At 35.3% G+C, this 18,898-nt stretch overlaps 2 protein-coding genes across 3 annotated transcripts; one reads left to right on the top strand and one right to left on the bottom strand.

The window, feature by feature from the left end:
- Positions 1-2,991: 2,991 nt before the first annotated feature.
- LOC107957730 (probable glucan 1,3-beta-glucosidase A) lies at positions 2,992-7,542 on the bottom strand. Its single transcript, XM_016893291.2, has 8 exons — positions 6,981-7,542; positions 6,735-6,854; positions 6,435-6,632; positions 6,009-6,167; positions 4,351-4,520; positions 4,014-4,169; positions 3,557-3,909; positions 2,992-3,458 (listed from the first exon to the last, which is right to left on the bottom strand). The coding sequence occupies exons 1-8, from the start codon at positions 7,161-7,163 to the stop codon at positions 3,277-3,279; spliced, it is 1,521 nt and encodes a 506-aa protein (XP_016748780.1). The 5' UTR covers positions 7,164-7,542; the 3' UTR covers positions 2,992-3,276.
- Positions 7,543-9,810: 2,268 nt separating this feature from the next.
- On the top strand, positions 9,811-18,714 carry LOC107957731 (2,3-bisphosphoglycerate-dependent phosphoglycerate mutase 1). 2 transcript variants are annotated; one of them, XM_016893292.2, is made up of 9 exons: positions 9,811-10,195; positions 10,759-11,021; positions 11,286-11,509; positions 11,737-11,855; positions 11,994-12,150; positions 12,297-12,398; positions 12,501-12,620; positions 18,304-18,368; positions 18,446-18,714. In XM_016893292.2, exons 2-8 carry the CDS (start codon positions 10,760-10,762, stop codon positions 18,346-18,348), a joined length of 1,029 nt encoding a protein of 342 aa, XP_016748781.2. In that variant the 5' UTR covers positions 9,811-10,195; position 10,759; the 3' UTR covers positions 18,349-18,368; positions 18,446-18,714. The 2 variants fall into 2 exon arrangements, with proteins under 2 accessions (XP_016748781.2, XP_016748782.2); XM_016893293.2 differs by lacking the exon at positions 9,811-10,195 and adding an exon at positions 10,206-10,305.
- Positions 18,715-18,898: the final 184 nt, after the last annotated feature.

Genomic DNA, 18,898 nt, shown 5'->3' with positions numbered 1-18,898 from the left:
TTTATTGGAATTTATTAGATATTGGATTGTAAGCAAGTCTCGAATCCATGTCTATATATTTGAGAGACTATCATAGAAAAATGTACTGAAAATTAGACACTTAATCTATTATGGAGAGGTGTAAGTGTGCTATTTTTTAAGTAAAACATGTAGTTATGGTTTTACTATTGTTGTCACAGGGGTGATCATAGTGGTGAGAAGTTTGTATCTTTAAAGTGTAAGAGTGGGGAAAATAATCACAGTGTGTGCGGTTGAGTAGGTTGACATTGTAATTGTTGAAGAAAGTACATACTTTTTACTGAGTTAGGCTTTACAAACGTAACGTAATCGAATTGTATTTTTATTTTCATGTGATCTATATATTTTTCTATTTCCTTTAGCGTCTGGAAAAGTGCACATAAACTTAAGTACCAATTTTATTGTGTTGATTTTACTTTTAATAACGCACTTTTTACTAACAATATCTAATATGTTCTTTATTTATATTATTACGTGGTTTTAAAATTATTTTATATTTAAAATAAAAGATAGAAACTTTTATACATGTATTATTGGTAGAGCGCATCCATGACAGCGACAAGAAATGCGTTCATGAAGTGGAAAGTTGGGGATCTTGGTAAGCTCGATTATGTGAATCTGAGCTATAAAAATTCTGAAGCTACATTTTTATTTTTTAAAGCATTTGATTCTTTTAATGTGGAGAATATGCCAGGAATGAGTTAAGGGGAAAAAAAGTGCATATTCTTGTAGCATATATATGACTTTTCTTTTAATCACACTGTAGCTTGAAATCTGAGTGTTCCAGCATCTAGTTTTTAAGATTAGCATAGATGCTTTGGGAAAAGCATGTATATATGAAATAGTTACCCCCTAGATATTTGGCTTCCAAATCACAGTTGAAATCTTCAACAGTAACTTCATCCTCTATTTTTAATTATTATTTAAAAGAATTAAAACTAGAATTGATATGATATGATATTTTTAAAGTATTATTCTCTATTTATGATTTGAAACATATAATATGGAGTCTTTTCCATTATTGAAATATTAAATAGTTGTAGACATTTGTTGTTATGTTAAAGTGAGCCAGCTTTTTTCTTTACTAAAAATGAAGACGACCGAAGAACGAGATGGAAGTTAGGGAGACAGCAGGAAGAAGACCTTGAAACCAAATTTTAAGAATCCATCCATGGCAGGTTCCCCCCACCCCCCCCCCAAAAAAAAAAAAAAGAAGTCCGTAATATGTTGTTGTTGTTTATTAATGGCCTAAAACCCTAAATTGCTTTGGCTGTCTATGGATTTATCTTTCACCTAACCACATCTAAATATCCAATTTGGCACAGTAAAAGCATTAAGTTCTAGTGTAATGATAAAACTGGGTATGAATGAATCATTACTTTATAAAATGACATCGAACATATCTTGAATTTATATATAAATTTTATTTCCAGTGTCATTTTATTTCGTGGTCTTACTTGAGAAACAGGTAAGCAGAAGTTGAGGTGTCCACATTAGTGTAACAAATTGTTGTTTTCTTCGTAACTTTCTTTTCTGCAAATGAAATTGTAAAAGCAAAGGTGATTTTTATTTTTTATTTTGCTTGTGACCTACGTTTTGCTCACTCTTAATTTCTCTCTGTCTAGTGGGAGATGTCCGTATAGTGTGCCTTCTAAACAAGTTAATTGTTTGTCATCCACCATAACTAAAACAAAAATCTACTCCATCTTCCTAACGTTGATAATGTTAGAGGTATTAATGGTTGGGTTGGATTGGGTTAGATTTAAATTCGATCTATTTTTATTTATAAATAGTTATTTTAGTCTGATCCAATTTGAGATGTGGGTTTTAAATTTTGTTTAAATTTATTTATATTTGTAAATAATTAATTTAAATCTATTTAAGTTTGTCTATATATATTTTATTTATTTGAGATCTATACTATTAATAAAATCTCTTATTAAGTTGGTATCATAAATCAATCAAGTACCAATTCAGTTAGGAAAATTATAAAAATGACATTTTTTATATTTAAAAAATTATATTATTTGAGGATATTTTGGCCCTTTTAATTTAAAAAAAATAATAATATGTATATAGTGCAATTTGGACCAATGTCAATCAATTATATTTAGAAAACTTTAAATTTACCACTCAATCAAATATTTATTTTGATTTACTTATTTATTTTAATTTTATTATGCGTACTTTATTACGTCCATCAATTGTATTAATAATATTGTTGATTGAGATTGTGTCATAAATTAACTCAACCTTGACTTAGCATTGATAACAACACTATGATAAATAATTACATTATTTAGTAACCTTAATCTAATTTTTATTTTAACTCGTGTTATTATTAGTTAGTTCTAAATCATATATTTCATTATTTATATCATATTATTTTAAATATATATATTCTAAATACGTATTTTTAACACGCATACGTGTTTGATAAAGTTTTCAATGTATTTAATATTGATGTTATAAAGTAGTATGTTTAATTTAATATATATGCTATAAGCCACATAATATCCTTTCTTCCACTCAGCTTTTTAGCCCATTCATCCCTGTTATAATGTTCACTGATATTCAATTTCCTATTTGGTGACTTTGGTTACATTCATTTCCTGTTTTCTATTAAAAATTTAATTTGAATTAGGAATTTCGAAGCTTAATTAAATTACTTTTTTCTTTTAAATTAATCCTGAGATGAATTTGTAAATGCCATAAATTTTTAATTTTTTTTGCTTTTACTCAAATTTTTTATTATCTTCTACTCTAATTACGAATTTATGCGTATTTTTATTACTAGTAGTAATACCTGTAAATCAATTTTTTCCTTTTATCGTCATTATTATTTCCATTAAAATTATTTCTTTAATCTTATTAAATTTAATTCTAAAATATCACTTCTCCATTGGCCATACCACACAATTAGGATCGTGTTACTTTGAATTAATATAATTTCAAATTGCAAACATTTTAAGGTCGTTAAATGCATTCTCACTTCTTTGGATCATAGCTGACAATGAATGGACTTGATGACCCAATAAATATAAACTGACAAAAACAAAACGAAAAACTACATTATTAAAACATGATTTGTGCCACCTTTAGAACATATATATTTGTAATTTGAAAATACAACCCTTTTTTTATTTTATGGCTGTTTTTTGGGTTGAGAATTGGGAACATTTTAATATTGCAACCTTTATTGCCTACCAAGAGGTGCTCCTATTGATGCCCCAAGTCCAGAACCGAAGGGCCTAAACCTTAAAGCTTGATATAGACGTTGTTGATCATCCACTCCAGGCTCCAATGTTTGTTAACGTTCTTCAGAGTCCAGTATGCCCAACCAAAACTTGCCCTCCCATACACCTCCATTTGAGCCTCCGCCAACCGTTGGTAATCCTCTTTACCAGCTCCAACAACTTGCCACTCAGCCACCCATTCCCCTGAAAAATGACCATCACTCATTTCATTTACACTCGCCATTAATGAATGAATATCATAAACATTTCAATTTACATGAGAACCGACCATCCATCCTTACCGACAAAAGTTAGAGGACCATTAGATGTTGTAACATAATTCAGCTGCGAGGACCGATTGTTGTATACAAAATCAATGTTCTGTTGGAGTGTCATGTTGTTAAACTTGTCTTCGAAAAGGTTGTAATAATGTACATCAATAACAGATCGCTTAAAGCCACTGGCCATCGGAAACAGCTCCCTCGGTTCCATTGGTCCTAGCCTGTTCGACATCACCACGAAAGCTGTTGAAGTGTGCCTACGCACGGCGGCGTAACCGGCTTTGTAGTATTCGATCACGCTCGACAGTGTTGCTCCCGGTGAGAGGGGCTCGTTGATGAGCTCGACTGCATAAAGGCTTGGGCTTTTTGCATATCTATATTCAAGGACCAAAAGGCATCATAATTCATAATGAAGTTAGAGCTGATAACTAATTATGTAATTGAGTTTCAATGAAGAAAATGGATTCATTGTTTTGACCTGGATGTTAAGAAATCTATGACAGCTACTGTTTGGGTTATGGTTTCATCAGTTTTGCCCCATTCCTGGGAGCTATCTCTGGAACCGCTGTGCTCCCAGCCATTTTGTGAACCAGGTGCAGCATGTAGATCAATTATAACTTTTAATCCATATTTCCTACACACACACACAAAAAAAAAAAAAGGAAAATTTGTAACATCATTGGGGAATATGAATTTCGTATTGGTAAGATTCAGTTTGAGTGAATTGATAAAAAGTAGTTGTTTACAGGGGAAGAAAAAAGTTTGAGTGAATTGATAAAAAGTAGTTGTTTACAGGGGAAGAAAAAGGAACTTACTTTGCCCATTGGAAGGCATTGTCTAATGCTTGCAACGAGCCGCCAACAAAGGGCGGAGGTGGTGTCGGATCGCTGGCGATCCACCATCCTACTGGTATTCTCACAGCATTTAGCCCATTTTGTGATATGAATTCGAAGTCTTTTTCCACAATGAATGTCCTCCAATGCTCCTAAGAATAAGATAAAATATTGAACATCACACGATATCATTACAAGATCTAAAAAATAATAATTAAAATAATACCAATAAGATCACAAGCTATATAATAAAAGTTATAAATCTGTCAATAACTATGAGATAGGAATGGCAATTTTAAAGCCACCCAAACTGTTCCATACCACCAGGGATTTAAATTACGGTCGCGGTCGCGTTTTCGGTCGCGTCGCGTTTGTCGCGGTCGCGGACATAACGGACGCTATTGCGGTTACTGCGGATATCGCGGTCGTGAATTTTTTTAAAATTTGCACAACTTATTATAAAACATAAGAGTTATAATTATAATTATAAAAAATCATTTTTTATGATTTTTAGAGTTTTAAATATTTGGACTTTGATTGCTTTTTGCTGTTTATTTAGACTTCATTTTTCTTTTTTTTAATAACATTATATTGGGCTTTTATTAATAGAATAAAATTACAAAAATTCTAAAAAAGGGCCGAAGCAGATGGCCCAAAGTAAAAAAATCTAAATATTTTTAAAGTAAAAAAATCTAGATATAATCCTAAAAAAGGCACCGATTCCTTGCCCAATCAGCTGAAATCTGCCCTCTCTTCTTCCTATAATCCCGTCATTTCATTTTCAATTTGACCATTTCCTTTTTCAAAACTTTTCCTTCCGAACCGTTCCATTTTCTTATTGTTTTGAAGCTTTCTTCCTTCCGTCCTTCCTCTCCTAGTTCTTTCTAGTCTGGTTCACATAGCTAATCGTATCTTCTTTGTTCTTCAGCGTACTCAGGCCCTCAGGGAGCTCCATTTCCAGGCATACCTGCTCTTTTTTTGTTTTTTGTTCTTTTTCCCGTTATCTTCTTTGTTCTTTGTTCTTTTTCCTTTTTTTGATTGAACTGTGTTTCAGTGTTTCTGTTGATTTTTGTTTAGAGGAGATGATTTTTTTTTAATTTGCTGTTAACGGGAAATAACGGGAATAGCGGCCCGTTATTGCCGCAATTGGCCGTTACCCGTTAAATTGCAGCCGTGATCTACCGCTATCGGTGTGACTCCGCTTCTCACCGCTATTTTCAGCAATTGCGGTTTCGGACGCCGCCGCTACCGCTTTATAACGGCCGCTATTTCGGTAACGGACCGTTATTTAAATCCCTGCATACCACCATTTGGAGGTCATCAAGTCAACAGCCAATAGCCAACAGCCAACAGCCAACGCCGACACTAATGTCAAAGGCCAAATTTGTCTTATGAATTTTAAACTATCTTATAATGGTTTTTCATATTAGTTGAAAATATCCCCCCCACCCCCCGGTCACCCCACTCTTTTTTTTCATCATAATGACAACTAATTAATTAAAAAAAAGAGACTATCTCTTGAAGTTGAGATTGATTTATTGATATTGCATTACACATTTTAAACATTATTAATATGCAATTAAATATATTCATAATGAAACCAAAAAAAAAAGTAATTATCTTAGTGAGGCAGCACATACCCTCATGACTTGTGGAGCATTTTCAGGGCCATAGCCATTGGTCACTTGAAACTCGCCCTCCAACCTTCCTGTCATCTTCATCACAAATACTGATGGATCATCGTCTCCCCATCCTTTATTTCCTTGCGAATCAGCCGTCACCACTTCTTCTGTTTTTGCCTGCATTTTACATCTTTTCTTCAAAAGGCATACACTTATTGGACACCATTATTTACTTATACACTGCATGCATATCTTAAGAAAGCACTTTTTCAGTGGTGTTGAGAAAGGGAATACCTAACAAATATAAAAAATTCAATGTCTTAATATCCCAATTAAACTTGCCTGCCTTTTATCCCACAGTGAAATGCCGACCTAGATGGATAATGAAAGGTCTTTCTTAGTGGGCCGAACAAGCTTTTGCAAAGACTTGCAAGTTACAATTACCTGTAAATAGTACCCATTTGGGGCTTTGATCCGAACCCGGTTCTTATCATCGGAGTTCCGCAAAATCTCGAAGGTCTCTGAATGTCCAGGAGCTTTTGGGATAGCTACTATGCCAATCCCATTCTCGTCCGTGTCAACTCCAATGAATTGCTTCCCAAAGACCCTAAAATTAAAAGCTGTCTCATTGATCCTCCACAGCTGTTTCATACCAGTCAGGAAACAAATTTGAAGTCACAAACGCTGAATTAATGAAATAACATAGGAAAAAACTTGTTCAGACAAAAGTATAGCTTCCACTACCCTGAAGGTTTCCCAGCCAGAAGCAGTTGTCCGGTTGGCAACTATGATACTTCCTCCACCTTGCTCGGCGGAAAGATATTTCCCGGTTGTTACTGACTTAAACTGAAGTGCAGTTCCATCCTGATCATCATATCAATGAAGCACAGAAATAGAACTGGAGTTAATTATATACTGTATTCTATTGTTTCATGAATTTGTATATAGTGGTGAATGGTTATTCTGAAAGAAAGGGTTTAATCTCCAAACCAGAAAATCTTTGTTGACGATGCCATCAAAAAGGGAAGGTTTAATCCAACCTTCGGTCACAAGCCAACCTCCTAGATTAACTGCTCGAATCCGGAAATTCGGATCTACCCTTCCCTGACAGCAAGATAAAACCAAAGACAGGACACACATGCTTAATAGATGCATTGTTGACGACACTAACATTTTGATGTTTCTTTTGTTTTCGCTCTCGTATGCCGGCCTCTAGAATTCAGTTCCCTATATATAATACATATAAATTAAATCACAGTGGCTGGAGACAAGAGTTACAGAGCTGAATGTTGACTTCGAAATGGCTTGGTTCAGCTGGTTGAGTGGTTGACTATTTATGAGTGCTTTTGCAAAATCAAGTTCAAGTTCATCAATAATTTCATTTGGTGGGTGATGTTTGACCACCAGTATTAATCATATCCCCCAGTTCTGGCATGATCCAACGTTGAATTATATATTTTTTCTCGCCTCACCCAAGCAGATTGAAGGTTGACATCCAAGTTTTACCCGCCAAAGCTGGAATAATGAAATGAATTAAGAAGCACTATTATTATGGTCAAAGAAAGTTGCTGGATACGTTGTCTTTTAATGAACACAAGAGAAGATGGAGGCTGACTAAGAAAATGTTTGTTTTTTAACCGAATTTTCTATATAATAAAAATACCTCATGCATGACATAACTCACCATTCTCATGCACTGAACTGAATTCTCGGGAAATAAAATTAAAAAAATTTAAGAAGGTTTGAAAAAAGAAGAAGAGAATGTTCTGAAACTCATATTAATTGGCAGTGAAGGGGTTGACACAAAAGTTGTTCTAATGACAAAACCTTGCTTTCATAAGCAAAGCTTATACTTACTATTTAGTACTCATTACTGTTGCAATATCGGATCACAATATATTGTAGTTACTGTTTAGTGGAAAGGGAAAGTAGTGGAAGCCCTCATGTTTCTACATACAGGACACTTGATGAGGCGACGGCCATTAAACAATTTCAAAAACAGATATTGCATTTACATCTATCCAACATTAAGCGTTACATATACCTAAGAAGTATATATAAATAGATAAAGTAAATGTTGCGTTTCTCACTTCTCTTTGTTCTTTAATGTTGAGTACTTAAACGTGGAGCACCATCAAGATTTCAGTGCCTTCTGACGTCTTTTATCTTTGGAGACCAATTCCATTCACTATCCGACAAGCTTCAGAAGATATCTAGCAAGATTCACGCCATGTTTTCGTACAAAAAGTTCATTTATATATTTATATGAAGTCCAGGATGCTCCCTTTGTGACCCGGTGCTATGGTACCCGTCTGTGAAGGAGCAATGATTGATAGAGATGGAGGCACCGTTGACTGAGAAAAAAGTGGAACTCAGCGGTTTTTTTTACTAAGTTGTAACTATCTATAACTTACCAGTTGACGGTCAGAGAGTGGAATAGTCTTCTTTAGCCAGAGGGCACCGAAAACAAGTCTAGGGGAAAGAAAAATGCGGCTTTTTTCCCATATATCTGAAATAAAAAGATTAATTAGCAAAAATAGATTTGAAATAGTTGAAGTCGGCACCTCTAGGTGTCGTCTTCTACATATATTTTTTGAGCTCAAATAAAAAATAGGCAAATATTATAAATAGTTTCCATATCTTATCAAACTTTCATAATAACTAGTTTCGATTGTATCTTTTGTTTTTCAGTTTTAGGTTTCAAGCCACCTGAAACCCATCAATATTGTATTGAAACAAGGAGAAATAAACAATTGAACTTAGCTAAACTTAATTATTATAGAAGTTTGATCAAATATTTATAATATTTGCCCATTTTTCATTTGAGCCCAAAAATATATAGATAGATAGAAAAGGTGCCGACTTTGAAGTTGAGTGCTGCACGGTCAGACTTCAACTATTTCACTAATTAATCTTTTTATTTCATATCTATGTATAAACCAAATGGAAATGAGCATCAATTTCAGAAGCATCTGAGGCCTTAACAAAGCAATAAACCGAATTGTTGTAGGTGCAGAAGCCCACTCCATTAAGCTCACCCAAACATTGGCACAGTTGTAAACTGGCCCATGTTTGCATTGGGGTTTTAAATCCAAATAGTGTGTTGATGGGCCATAGTCCAAAGGAAAAAGTCTGTGTCTAGGAACTTGGGGGTGGGAGGGAGTAAATGTAGTAGGACATGCAACTTCCTTTGAAACAGTATTGCCAAAAAATGCTATCCCACAATTCCAAGGTTCATTGATTCAATATTCCATTTTACCTTTTAGGAACTTGAATTGAAGAAGCTGAGATGCAATGCATAATAACTCTTACCAAATTAAGGGGAGCCTCGATAAGGAAATTTTAAAAAAAATCTCATTTTATTTTATTGTACATTTTCTCTCAAGTTCTATTTTTATCGCCAGTTAATCAATACAACCCCTTGTAAAAACTAGTATATTATCGATTATGCTTACACCTACCATAAATTTTACTTGATTTAAGAGCAATAATCGAAGGGATAATTCTCAACCATGTATGACATTTATCCACCTCACAAACCACCACATGTCATTATGTTCAGTGTTACAGGATTTATTCTCATCTTCCTCTCCACTTTCTCCCATTTACTTATTTGCAATAACTCTTCTCTCTCTTTCAAACAACCTTATATAAAAGAAACTATTTCGGGAAAACCAAACAGCAATTACATTTTCCCAATTAAAAATCTTAAATACAAATTTCACCAATAAAATTATATAAAAAGAAATTTATAAAAATTTAAAAATAAATATGGTTTTTGAGTGAATAAAAAGGGAAATTGTCATTAAGCTGTTGGGAGCGTGACACATGAGAAGAAAACAGAATCCACAGACAGCAACAACGATTGTTTCTATATAACCTTAGAGTCTGCAAATTTATTGCAGCATACTAAAACAACTCACAGTTTGTCTCTTTCAAACTTTGTTTTATTTTGTCCCTTGAAATTGACATTTTAAATTTGTGAACTCTCTCTACCCCTCTCCTTCTCCGTCGACTGTATTTTTTTTCCTCGTATTATTAGTATAAACTCTCATTATATTCACATTTTTCTTTGCCTCGGTTTCTTCGCTGTTGGCCTATATAACCTACCAAGTTATTTCGTGCACCTAACAAAGCAAAGTCGCAACCAACCTCTTTGTCCCTTTTAGCATTAGATTTTTGGGTTCTGGATTGTTGTCTTAAAGGTTTGATTTCTTCTTGCCCATCAATTTTGTCTTTTCTTTTCTTTTTTTTGGGATTTTCGTTGTCCTGAAATTTATAATGTTTATTTGATTAAATGGGATGAATCCCCGATGTGAGTAATGTTAAATCTGAGTCTTTGATTGGGAAAACCTTTTGATTCTTGTATCTGTCAAATTATTTTTAACTAATATTATTATGATCGACTTGTTGGCATCCGAAAAATATTAGCCTTTTCTTCATTTTCTTTTTCTCTCAAAGAAATAGCTTTCCTTTTTCTCTGATGAGGTTATCGTAGATCGTGTTGTTGCTTGCTGGAGCTTGTTAAACGATTAGATTCTTAATCTGCCTTAAGAATAATTTAACTGATGATTTAGAATGAAATGAAATCCTTAGTGGCATGGTCATAATCAACTGTTATTTTGCTCTAGCTTTCTTTTCCAGTAGTGCAATGGAAGGGAACATGTGTATGTCAATAGTGAGGACTTTCTCCTGTATATTTGTGCTTCATTTTGTCAAGTTACAGAATATGTTCATAGTTTAGTGCTTGCTTATCTTGATTTTTCAGAATGGCCAATGCTGTGTTGCACCAAACAGTTGGGACTCTTCAACTTCATGGCAGTTCTGGAATTCATTTCCAAGGTGGAAATAATTCAGTGAGATTGGTTCCCAAAGGTTTCAAGGTGGAAGTTGGGTTCTGCAAGAGAGGGATTTGTAGTTCCGGAGAGAAGAAATTCAGTATTATTCAAGCCTCAGCTTCTCAAACCTCTGTTTTTTATCCTGTTTTATCTCCCTCTAACAATGGCACGCATGAATCTCTCAAGAAATCAAGTAAGCCCGACCAGACCATATGCATAGTTTTCCTACTTAATGAGCGAATATTATAGCAACGCACCATTTCTCTTCATGATTATTAGCTCAATTCAACTGCCCTATATTTGCACTTTCTTCACTAGTTGTTTTATGGCAAACTGCTAAACAACATTGATTCCAACTGATGAAAATGATTTGTTGTTTCCTCATATAACAATGGAAAAATTAGTTTCACTTTTGTGAAATCTTCTGATTGTTTTCTTCAACTGGTTCTCATTGCAGATGAAGCAGCTTTGATACTGATTCGCCATGGGGAGTCTTTATGGAATGAAAAGAACCTGTTTACAGGTTGCGTTGATGTGCCTTTAACCAAGAAGGGAGTGGAAGAGGCAATTGAAGCCGGCAAAAGAATCAGCAACATACCTGTCGACATGATATTTACATCAGCACTAATTCGTGCACAGATGACCGCTATGCTAGCCATGACACAGCAACGAAGAAAGAAGGTAACTTGAGGGGAAAAAAATCATGATAAATTAAGGCACTACTGGCTGCTTTGTGATACCATATGCCCAGTGTTCATCAGTCATTAGTAAAATTATTGACATGTTTAAACGGATTTGAGCTATCGAAAATCGTTTATTTACTTACGAAGTTCTGAGTGTGGTTATCTTTTTTTATCATTCTTTGGTTTATTAGACTGATTAACTTTTTAAAATTGTACTGTTTGCAGGTGCCAATTATCATGCATAATGAGAATGAGCAAGCAAGGGTATGGAGTCAAATACATAGTGAAGACACCATAAAACAATCAATTCCAGTTATAGCAGCTTGGCAATTGAATGAAAGAATGTAATCACTTTTTCTTTTTCTTTGTATCAAGAAGAACGAAGTTATATTGCTATTGCTTTTTTTATTGTCCTTTTATTGGTTGTCTCAATTTTTCAATCTTCTTTTATGAATGATTCATGCACTCTCCTCTTTGTGCAGGTATGGAGAATTACAAGGTCTCAATAAACAGGAAACTGCAGATAGATTTGGGAAGGAAAAAGTTCATGAGTGGCGTAGAAGTTATGATATACCACCACCAAATGGCGAGAGTTTGGAAATGTGTGCTGAAAGAGCTGTTGCATATTTTAAAGATGAGGTAATGTCTACATCGGGCTTTGTCTGATATCTAATTAGGTTGATATTTTTATCATATGTTGGGGTCTATGCCTTGTCTAACTTTAGAGATTCAAGTTCTTTAATGTGACTTATTTGGAACCTGACAACCAACTTATTGTTTGGTAGATTGAACCCCAACTTCTATCTGGAAAGAATGTCATGATTGCTGCACATGGGAACTCCTTAAGGTCTATCATTATGTATCTTGATAAGTTAACCTCACAGGAGGTATGGATCCGCCTCTTTGTTGCATTCATGATGTTTTTAGTTTTCTTGGTGCTCTTGTTTTAACGCTAAGGCTACATTTCTTCTGTATTCTTTATGAGACAGGTTATCAGCTTAGAACTATCAACCGGGATACCCATGCTTTACATTTTTAAAGAGGGGAAGTTCATTAGAAGGGGAAGTCCCATCGCACCAACAGAGGCTGGAGTTTATGCTTATACTAGGGTATGCAACTTCCTCTCATCATTGTCCTTGATCATTATGAACCTGTGTAAATGCTTTCACCCTACTGGTTCTATATACCTGCTTTTGCTTCACAAAGCATAAAATTCATAAGTCAATTCAAAGTTATAAAGGAGTTAGGATAGAAAAGCCAGAGTAGGTATTGTTTCATTACCTTTTGACAAGGGAAGGAGATGAAAAGGAGCTCGGAATTCACCAATTGTGTGTGATTTCAGAATATTGCAATAGTCCATGCCTTAAACTTTTGTAGTGCAAGGTATTTGGAATTTGCAGCAGGAAGTGTTATCTGTATCAATATGCAAATATGGCCATCTCGTTCTATAAATATATTAAAGCTGCTTAGTTCTTTTTTTTGTAAACTCTTTTAGCTGTCAAATTGGTAATACAAGTTAATGCTTTCATCACATGATATGTTTTCAGGAATGATAACTAAATCTTTTTTCGGGTTATACTTGTAGGAATATTCTGTAAATATTTTAGGAATATTTTGTAGTATTTTTTTTATTAAAATCCCTTATTTTAAGGGATCATATCTCCTATTTAGTATCTTTCCTAACTTAGAGTTTCCTAAAGTAGTGTCATAGGTTGTATATAAAAACTCTGATTTATGTTCTATTTAGTATCAAATACTCTGATTTCTACATGGTATCAGCTTAGGTTACGATTTCTTTTTCAACCTAGACCATGTCCGAAACTCCTTCTCCTACTTCGGAGATTACTTCAAATCCAGAAAATTTTTCTGGTTCCGATGCTCCATCAGATTCGTCTGGTCTGACTATCACCTGCCATCGATTGAATGGCAACAATTTTCTTGAATGGTCCCAATCAGTTAAGATTTTTCTCTTGGGCAGAGAAAGATTGGACTACGTTACTGGTGAAATCAAGAAGCTTGCTGTGACTGATGCTGGTTTTGCTAAGTGGATGCGTGACAATGGTCAGGTTATGACTTGGCTCCTTAATTCCATGACCCCGAGTATAAACAAAAACTTTCTTCTTTACACCATAGCCGCTGAAATTTGGAGTGCAGTCCGCGAAACCTACTCTAGCACGGATAACATTGCTGAATTATATCATGTTGAAGATCAAGCAGCCACCCTTAAACAAGGAACCATGCCTGTTACTCTCTACTACAATACCCTTACTGCTCTTTGGCAACAATTAGATTTGTATGCACATTATGATTGGGTAGATCCAAGAGATGCTGCTCTTTATCAGCAAATTGTTACTCAACGAAGACTTTTTCAATTTCTCCAAGGCTTAAATAAGGACCTGGACGAGGTTCGCGGCAGGGTCCTGGCTATTTCTCCTCTTCCCTCCCTTCGAGAGGCTTTCTCTATGGTCAAGAAGGAAGAAAGCCGAAGGTGTGTGATGCTGTCTGATGAACCATATTCCACTTCTGAAAGATCTGCCTTACTGACCCATCAATCATCTCTCTCTTCCAAACGGGGGAGACCTTGGTGTGATCATTGCAAAAAGCCCGGCCACTCTAAGGAGAAGTGTTGGAAGCTTCATGGTAAGCCTCAGGACTGGAAGTCCAAGCACTCTCGAGATAATAAATCAAGCCTTGTCGTTGCCACCTCTGTCACTAGTTTCACTAAAGAACAGATTGCTGAACTTCAAAAACTATTTGGAAAGTTTCAAGGGTCTTGTGAAGGTAATCTGGTCATAAAAGATCCAGAAGGTAACCTTTCTTCTACTGCATTTTTCTCCTCCCAGTTGACTCCTAATTGGATCCTCGATTCTGGTGCTACGGATCATATGACTGGTAACAAGGCATTGTTTCACAATTTTTTCCATACCTTTGGTAAAGCTGTCAAAACGGCTGATGGTACCTTGTGCAAAATAGATGGACATGGCACTGTTATTCTCAATGAACAGATTGCACTTAAAAATGTTCTCTTTGTACCAAATCTGGCGTGCAATCTCATCTCTGTTAGTAAATTGTCCACAGACTTGCACTGCTCTGTAATTTTTAATGATCGTGATTGTACTTTGCAGGCACTGAACTCGAAGAAGATGATTGGTAAGGCCAGCTTGCATAATGGTCTCTACATCCTCCCTACCTCTCCTAAAATCGAGATATCCAAGTCATTTACCGCTTTAGGAAAAGTTGATACTGTTATGTTATGGCACTTTCGTTTAGGCCATCCTAGTTTCCAATACCTTGCAAAATTGTTTCCTGCTCTATTCATTAATAAAAGGCCTAATTCTTTTTCTTGCAAAGTTTGCTCTCTTGCCAAACATACTAAATCATCTTATTTTCCTTCTACATACAAGCCTTCTTACCCTTTTGCTTTATCCATAGTGATATTTGGGGCCCTTCTCGGGTGAAGAATGCTGATAATTGTAAGTGGTTTATCACTTTTATTGATGATCACAGTAGGATAACTTGGACTTATTTGCTGAAAGATAAATCTGAAACTGCTAGTGTTTTTGTGCAATTTTATAACATGGTTCTCACTCAATTTGGGTCTAAAATCCAGCTCTTTAAATCTGATAATGGCAGTGAATTTTTTGCTAGGTCTTTAGGTGATTTTTTTAAGGAAAAGGGCATAGTTCAGATTAGTTCTTGTGTTGGAACCCCACAGCAAAACGGCGTTGCCGAAAGAAAAAATAGGCACCTTCTTGAAGTTACTCGTTCTCTTCTATTTACCACTAATGTTCCTAAATATTTGTGGGGGAAGCCTTATTAACTGCCACATATTTAATCAACCGGATGCCTAGTAAGGTTTTAAAATTTCAAACGCCTCAATCTATATTTTTGCAGCACTTTCCTCATTTTAAGCCTATCTCCTCCATTCTGCCACTTAAAATTTTTGGCTGCACTGTTTTTATCCAAAATATTGCTCCTAATAAGTCCAAGTTAGATCCTAAGTCTTTAAAATGTGTATTGGTTGGGTATTCTTCACTTAAGAAGGGTTATAAATGCTATCATCCTCCTTCTAAACGATTTTTCACCACTATGGATATAACATTTTATGAGCAGGATTCCTATTTCACTCAGGCTGAAATTCAGGGGGAAACATGGAGTGATTTTCAGCCACAACAGGTATCTCCTTCTAATCTTCATTCTCAACCTTCAGAATTGCCATCTTGTTCGCCATTACCTGCAGATCTGTCACCTGTGAATGCTCCCATTGATTCTCCTGTAGTACCTATGACTAATTCACCTACACCCACTTTAAACACTCTTCCTGAAAATACACCTACTCCAATTGACAGTCTTCAAAAAACACCATCGCCCAAACAGCTTCGTGTCTACACAAGAAAAAGAAGACATATCCCTGAGACTGTTTTGCAATCTGATTCTTGCCGAGAATTGGATTTGGGTCCAGCTGCCGAAATGGAAGAAGAAATCAGTAAGTCCACTACTCTAGATGACTTTCCTATTGCTATTAGAAAAGGGGTTAGACAGTGCACCAAGCATCCTATTGAAAATTTTACTGGTTATAATTCATTGATGCTGTCTTTTCAAGCATTTACAGCAACTTTGGATAAAGAACAGGTTCCCACAAGTATAGCTGAAGCTCTAAAGGATCCAAAATGGAGAAGGGCTGTTGAAGAGGAAATTTGTGCACTAGAGAAAAATGCTACTTGGACCATTACAGACCTTCCTCAAGGAAAAAAGGCTGTCGGCTGTAAATGGATCTTTGCTGTAAAGTATAACTCCAATGGCAGTATCCAACGATACAAAGCTAGACTAGTGGCCAGAGGTTTCACGCAAACATATGGGATAGACTTCACAGAAACTTTTGCACCTGTGGCAAAGCTTAACACTATTCGAGTACTCCTAAGTTTGGCTGTAAATTGCGATTGGAAATTACACCAACTTGATGTAAAAAACGCATTTCTTAATGGCAAGCTTGAGGAAGAAGTCTATATGCAATTGCCACCTGGCTCAAAGTCTATTGAAGGTAGCAACAAGGTTTGCAAGCTCAACAAGTCTCTATACGGGTTAAAACAATCACCCAGAGCTTGGTTCGAGAGGTTCACTAAAGTCATTCTTCAAAATGGCTACAAGCAGTCCCTTGCCGATCATACGCTTTTCATCAAAGTAACTTCTACAAATAAGAAAGCTATCCTAATTGTGTATGTGGATGACATCATTCTTACTGGAGATGATGAGGAAGAGATTAGCAATTTGAAGAAGTTGTTAAACAGGGAATTCGAAACCAAGGACTTGGGAAAGCTAAGGTATTTCCTAGGAATGGAGGTGGCAAGATCAAAAGAAGGACTTGTGATCAACCAGAGAAAGTATGTACTTGATTTACTCAAAGAAACTGGTTTTCTTGGCTGTAAGCCGGCTGATACACCAATGGAGGCAAACTTGAGATTCAATAAAGAAGATGAGTCCTTAGTAGACAGAGAGAAATTTCAAAGGTTAGTTGGGAAACTAATCTACTTATCCTTGACAAGGCCAGATATAGCTTTTCCCGTAAATGTGATAAGTCAACAAATGACTAATCCTACTGAAGAGCATATGGCAGCAGCAAATAGAATTCTCAAGTACTTGAAGAAAACTCCAGGACACGGCTTAATGTTTAAGAAGACACAAGACAGAACTGTTAAGATTTTTACAGACTCTAGTTGGGCTGGAGATCTCACTGAAATAAGATCCACTAGTGGGTACTGCACTTTTGTTTGGGGTAACCTTACAACTTGGAGAAGTAAGAAACAATCTGTTGTTTCAATAAGTAGTGCTGAAGCTGAATTTAGAGCACTAGCTTTGGGGATATGCGAAGGAATTTGGCTACTTAAATTACTAAAAGAACTTGGCACAAATCAGGAGGATCACTTTGAAGTTTTGTGTGATAATCAATCTGCCATTCAGATTGCCAAGAACCCAGTTCAACATGACCGAACAAAGCATGTTGAAATTGATAGGCATTTTATTGCTGATCAAGTCAACAAAAAGACAGCCACTCTTTCTTACATTCCTTCAGAAGGACAGATTGCAGACATTCTTACCAAGGCTTTGCCAAAACCTGTGTTCAATAAATTCCTATTCAAGCTGGGATTATACAATGTATATTCTCCAGCTTGAGGGGGAGTGTAGGAATATTCTGTAAATATTTTAGGAATATTTGTAGATATTTTTTTTATTAAAATCCCTTATTTTAAGGGATCATATCTCCTATTTAGTATCTTTCCTAACTTAGAGTTTCCTAAAGTAGTGTCATAGGTTGTATATAAAAACTCTGATTTATGTTCTATTTAGTATCAAATACTCTGATTTCTACAATACTATTATAGATTAAGAATCATGATTGCTTCCCCTTCTTGACATGTAGTATTTGGCTACTCTCTTTTGCTTGAAACCAGTATCTTGCTGAAGTAAAATGGAAAAAACCTGATTGATATAAAATGGAAAAAACTTCTGTTTTGAGACATACATGGAAAAGACCTGATTGATATAAAATGAGCCTTTTTTTTGTTGAATTCTTTGGGTGGACATTAATCTAGAAAGTATACTTATATATAGTCCTACGTTTGGTACTGAATATCTCAAACTCAAAAGGAAATAGAACACAAAAGCTTAGTATAATTAATCATTATTATTATCATTATCCTCTTGTTTTGAGGAACTTTTTTCTTATTTCTTACCTGAAATTATTAAAGCTTGATGGAGAAGACTAATGCTTTCTACCAATTGAAATTTTTGCAGAAGTTGGCTCAGTACAGGCAGAAACTAGATGAGATGTTGCATTGACATGCCCCTTTTCAGTATAGGTAACATCAAATTCTGGCTTTTATCTAGCTCCCTTTCCTACTCACATAATTTTACAGTTTCTTTCCCTTGTTCGTAGGAGAGCCTACTTGCATGATCATTTACATCTACGATTGCATTAGTTGTTATGTCGGGCCAAATACCTAAGGTCAGCTACTGTCACAGTTGATTTTTCTTTTGGTTGCGGTAATCTTATAGTTCAATCCTTATAATTCTAGTTACGTGCATCTCTGGAAAAGATAGTGATCCCTACAACGGATATACATACAGCAATAAGAACTTTACTTCATTTGTCTTTTGTATTGAGAAACTATGGAGTGCAATTTTGAATATTCTTTTCCCCTCAAATTTGAATAATTTTGTTTTAAAATGGCCCATCGTTAATGGGGCAAAATAAGCTTTCAGGTCCCATGGCCCTGGATGTGCAAGGGATAAGGCATTAAGGCCTCTTCCCTTGAAGCCTTGGTTTCAAACATGGAGGATAAAGGCAAACTCAATTGCCTTTCATTTGGAACACGTGATAGAATAAAAG

The sequence above is a fragment of the Gossypium hirsutum genome, chromosome A05 (genome assembly GCF_007990345.1).
Source record: "Gossypium hirsutum isolate 1008001.06 chromosome A05, Gossypium_hirsutum_v2.1, whole genome shotgun sequence".
NCBI lineage: Eukaryota > Viridiplantae > Streptophyta > Magnoliopsida > Malvales > Malvaceae > Gossypium > Gossypium hirsutum.
Note: the sequence above shows the minus strand (reverse complement) of the source record. Positions and strands in the feature narration are given on the sequence as shown.

Bases quoted from the DNA above. Each gene is read 5' to 3' on its own strand.
- LOC107957730 (XM_016893291.2), bottom strand. From the start codon at position 7,163: ATGTTAGTGTCGTCAACAATGCATCTATTAAGCATGTGTGTCCTGTCT. The intron at 6,168-6,434 runs GTAATTGTAACT...TGTAAAATGCAG, and splicing joins CAAATGGGTACTATTTACAG to GCAAAAACAGAAGAAGTGGT. The intron at 4,521-6,008 runs GTATGTGCTGCC...TCTTATTCTTAG, and splicing joins ATGCTCCACAAGTCATGAGG to GAGCATTGGAGGACATTCAT.
- LOC107957731 (XM_016893292.2), top strand. From the start codon at position 10,760: ATGGCCAATGCTGTGTTGCACCAAACAGTTGGGACTCTTCAACTTCAT. The intron at 12,151-12,296 runs GTAATGTCTACA...ATTGTTTGGTAG, and splicing joins TTGCATATTTTAAAGATGAG to ATTGAACCCCAACTTCTATC. The intron at 12,399-12,500 runs GTATGGATCCGC...TTTATGAGACAG, and splicing joins ATAAGTTAACCTCACAGGAG to GTTATCAGCTTAGAACTATC.